At 43.0% G+C, this 4062-nt stretch overlaps 1 protein-coding gene across 3 annotated transcripts in view; it reads left to right on the top strand.

The window, feature by feature from the left end:
* Positions 1-2266: 2266 nt before the first annotated feature.
* srbd1 (S1 RNA binding domain 1) overlaps positions 2267-4062 on the top strand; it is a 46745-nt gene continuing 44949 nt past the window's right edge. The window contains exons 1-3 of one of the 3 annotated variants that reach the window (XM_076974926.1): positions 2267-2701; positions 2868-3123; positions 3330-3572. In XM_076974926.1, the coding sequence (XP_076831041.1) occupies positions 2637-2701; positions 2868-3123; positions 3330-3572 (564 nt within the window). In that variant the 5' untranslated portion in view covers positions 2267-2636. Of the gene's footprint in view, positions 2702-2867; positions 3124-3326; positions 3573-4062 lie in introns of all 3 variants that reach the window. The other 2 variants (XM_076974925.1, XM_076974927.1) reach the window with 2 other exon arrangements.

The following is a 4062-nucleotide window of genomic DNA, read 5'->3' as shown; positions in this document are numbered from 1 at the left end:
GGTTTGCCAAAATGTGATTATTGATTTGTGAAAATAAATAATTGGCTGCAATTGGCTGTGACTGATCTTTCATATTGCATAGCTATTTAGCAAATAAATTACTGTTGGTTTGCTAATAAGAGCTTATGTTGTAATAATAGTTTGAGTAAGCAGTTAAAGTCACTATTTTTATCAGACTGGACACAACGAAATGTGCTATATTCATAAAAATCACATTTGCATCACCAATAATGTCATCCTGAACATCCAACATGTAAAACCAGCAAGTTAGAATGAACATTCCTCCATGTTGTCCAGCAGTATAACTGCTAACCTAATTATGTGATTAATGGGAAAACGGTGATTACACTTCACAAGCACTGGAGTCTGTGATTAGAAGAGTGATTAAACTGACAAGAGCTGTAATCTTACTGAGAACTGTGATTATGAGACAAATCTGCATCCAGTCATAATAACAGTGAAAATATTCATGAAAGGGTCTTTAAAACTGAAACTTGTATGGCTTGTTTGAAATGCCCTTTAAAAAACACTTTTCCAGGATCAGTCAAAGTAATACTGTTAATGTGCTTGAAGAAAGTAAAAAATAACAAGAGATTTTATGGTTGAGGGTGACTTTAATCATACTGATAATGACAACAAAATTAAACATATTATCATCATATAATGAAGGTAATTGTGAATGAAAGAGACTTTTTAAATGGGGGTCAACCATGATTAGATTGAGAGATTTTATGACTGAGGGTGTTTTAAAAACATATTTGACATTGAAAATAATTATATGTTTTAAACGGCATTTAGGAGAAAAATACTGATCTGGGGTCTTTCATAACGATAGATAGATAGATAGATAGATAGATAGATAGATAGATAGATAGATAGATAGATAGATAGATAGATAGATAGATAACATATACATAAAACACTCCACGAGTCTGTCAAGACAAATAAGAGTAATAAAGTAATGATGATATAAGGTAATATAATATTGTAGTAGTATATAATAGCATAATATAATATTTAATCTAACAGTAATAACAGCAGCAGTGTGTCTATTACATAAATAATGAATAATGAAAACTATAGAGTAGAATATTTCCCAAAACTGTAATTAACACTGTGTTAACAAAATTGAAAGAAACTTTCACTGTGTTTAAACTTTGTGAAGACTTAAGAATAAGAATAATATAATTTAATAATTCTGATTTGCTAAAAACAGGAACGAAGGACTTAGTGTGTATTCTGTGTGTTTCAAACGGGCAAATGGGGGATCTGGGGCACGTTTGGTGCCAGACCAGTATCATCATGACAGTAGATACTAGCAGATTGGTATCTCAGTGGAGAACACAGTGACCCGATGCACAATGAAGAGTCCTGGCAGAGGTCTGTAGGCGTGTTGAGAAGACTCCACCAGAGCAGTAGTCTCATAGAGCACCTCACCTGGACGTTCACACCTCACCTGGACGTTCACACCTCACTTGGACGTCCACACCTCACCTGGACGTTCACACCTCACCTGGACGTTCACACCTCACTTGGACGTCCACACCTCACCTGGACGTTCACACCTCACCTGGACGTTCACACCTGACCTGGACGTTCACACCTGACCTGGACGTCCAGACCTCACCTGGACGTCCACACCTCACCTGGACGTCCACACCTCACCTGGACGTTCACACCTGACCTGGACGTTCACACCTCACCTGGACGTCCACACCTCACCTGGACATCATCACCAGCACACACCAGTGTGACCAGGACTGATACCCATCCCCGGTCGTGCTGGTGTGCTGCTCCACTGTGCAGGAGTCCATTGTTTTTACAGCAGGTCTCCTGATTTTAGCCATGAGCTTTGGACACCCGAGGTGTTTGTATTAGCCATCCAGCAGGGCCAGAGGTCAGCCTGCCTGGGACAGGCCACGATGAAAAGCTGTGCAACTGCCTCCACACTGCCCAGGACAGGGGATGTCAGTCATCACCAGAAATGGCCACGTGTTTTGTGCTGCCAGGAGCAGCCGCTCTCTATGGGAACGTGAGCGTGTCTGTTAGGTTCTGTCATTTTGTAGCCTCCTAGTTCATTGCTGTAACTATTGTTTTGGTCATGTACATGTGTCTTCCACCACATCTTTTCTTGTTGTGTGCTATTATTTTGCATAAACGGGACTAATTTGCCATATTTGAAAAATGTAATCTATTGAGAATTCGTATTTTAGCCTTTATAATAATAATAATTCGAAAACTGTTGATGTTTAAGTTTAAAAGTTGGAAACTTTTATTTTGAAAAAAACCAAGCGCGACACGGTTTCTGTGTTCATTCACACAAACGTGGCCGCGCACAGGAGAGAAGGGCGCTTATTAACTACATGAAGAATAAAACACCCAAACGTTTCTCCAGAGCACCGAGATCAAGCGTGTGGATCTGCTTCATAAGACGAGAACATCCTAGAGAGACATCTCCTCACAGCAGCAGGTCCTTCGGCCCTTAACCGGCTGGAGTTTAGGCGCTCGATTTGAACAGGAGTCCCAGAGACCACAGACATCTTCACGGGTTAGAGGAACATCTTCACGGGGTTATATACACCACCCGAGTCAGAACCACAGCGTGTCTTGATGCTGGACCCGGATAGTTCACGATCATGATTCGCAGGACACGGACGGCAAAGGTTTATAAGGAAGAGACGTCGGAGGAGGAGGAGGAAGGGTGAGTGTGGTCTTCATCACCAATCATCTCACCTGCGTGATGAGACGTGACCACTCCTGGCTGCTTTGGTTTAACCAGACGTGACATTACCAGATGTTAACTGGCACTAATTGTGAACGTGATCATTGACAGGAAATAGAAACTAAACTGTCATCCACGTCTGTAGGTCGGGGAGTGAAGATGACCGAGAAGAATGGCTCCCAGAACCGAAAGAACCGAGGAGAGGACGGGGCAGGGGAAAGACGGATGGGACGGCTGAGAAGAAACCGGTTACTAAACGAGTAGCCAAGCCCAAAGAGTCAAAACCTAAAACTGTAAGGAAGCCTAGAGCGCCAAGGGCCCTTAAAGTGAAGGAGGCTGTTGAGGAGAAGGATGTCGTCTTTCACCCAGGGACCTCACTGCAGCCTCTGGGTGGTGAGGAGGTAATGTTCCATATCTTACAGGGTTTGAGAGGACCAATATGCTCTTAGACTCCATAAAAAATGATCAATTTAACGCATGAAATCTGTGTTCCAAAAAGATGTTTATAAAGCTTCTTCTGAAATTCTTAAAAGAGCTATTTTATGTGCTTTTATAAATTGAGCTCCTGCGGATCATATAATGTCAGAAATAACTTCACTGACAGAAGCAGCCCGTTAGCACGGCCGTGACATTCGACGGCAGTACGGCCACGGCGGGGGCCACGGCGGACGAGACGCCATCGTCCAGTAAACGGCTCTTTAAGGTGGAGAAAGAGGAGCCCGAGGATGACTTCAACTTTGAAGTGCAGAAAAAGCAGAAGACCTCCAACGCACCTCAAGGCAGACCCGTCAAGCTGCAGTCTGGGAGGTCTTTACGGGACGAACTTCAAATGAACTGGGATCCTTTTCAGGTGCGATGTTGCCACGGTGACCTGTGGATGGCTTTGTTATTCCTTTTCTTTGTTAGTTGTCATTCATTAATATCGGGTAACCACGGAAGAAATGTTTCTTTAATGAACACGAATTGAGGTGTGTATTATTATAGCTATAACACATTATAATTGTGCATTACAAAACTTTGTGTTTATGGACTTTAAACATCTTAATCCAAACTTGACTTGTAAATGTGCAATGTAAATGTGCCGTATTTTGTCAATTGTGATTTTTACACCGCAATTGAAATTTGTCCTCCGCTTTTAACCCATCTGTGCAGTTAGAACACACACACACACACACACACACACACACTAGTGATTACTAGGGGGCTGCGGATCACACGTGCCCAGAGCGGTGGGCAGCCCTAGCCCGGCGCCCGGGGAGCAGTTGTGGTTAGGTGCCTTGCTCAAGGGCACCTCAGTCATGGCCTGTCTGGGAATCGAACCCACGACCCGCCGGTCACAA

The sequence above is a fragment of the Brachyhypopomus gauderio genome, chromosome 15, assembly GCF_052324685.1.
Source record: "Brachyhypopomus gauderio isolate BG-103 chromosome 15, BGAUD_0.2, whole genome shotgun sequence".
NCBI lineage: Eukaryota > Metazoa > Chordata > Actinopteri > Gymnotiformes > Hypopomidae > Brachyhypopomus > Brachyhypopomus gauderio.
Note: the sequence above shows the minus strand (reverse complement) of the source record. Positions and strands in the feature narration are given on the sequence as shown.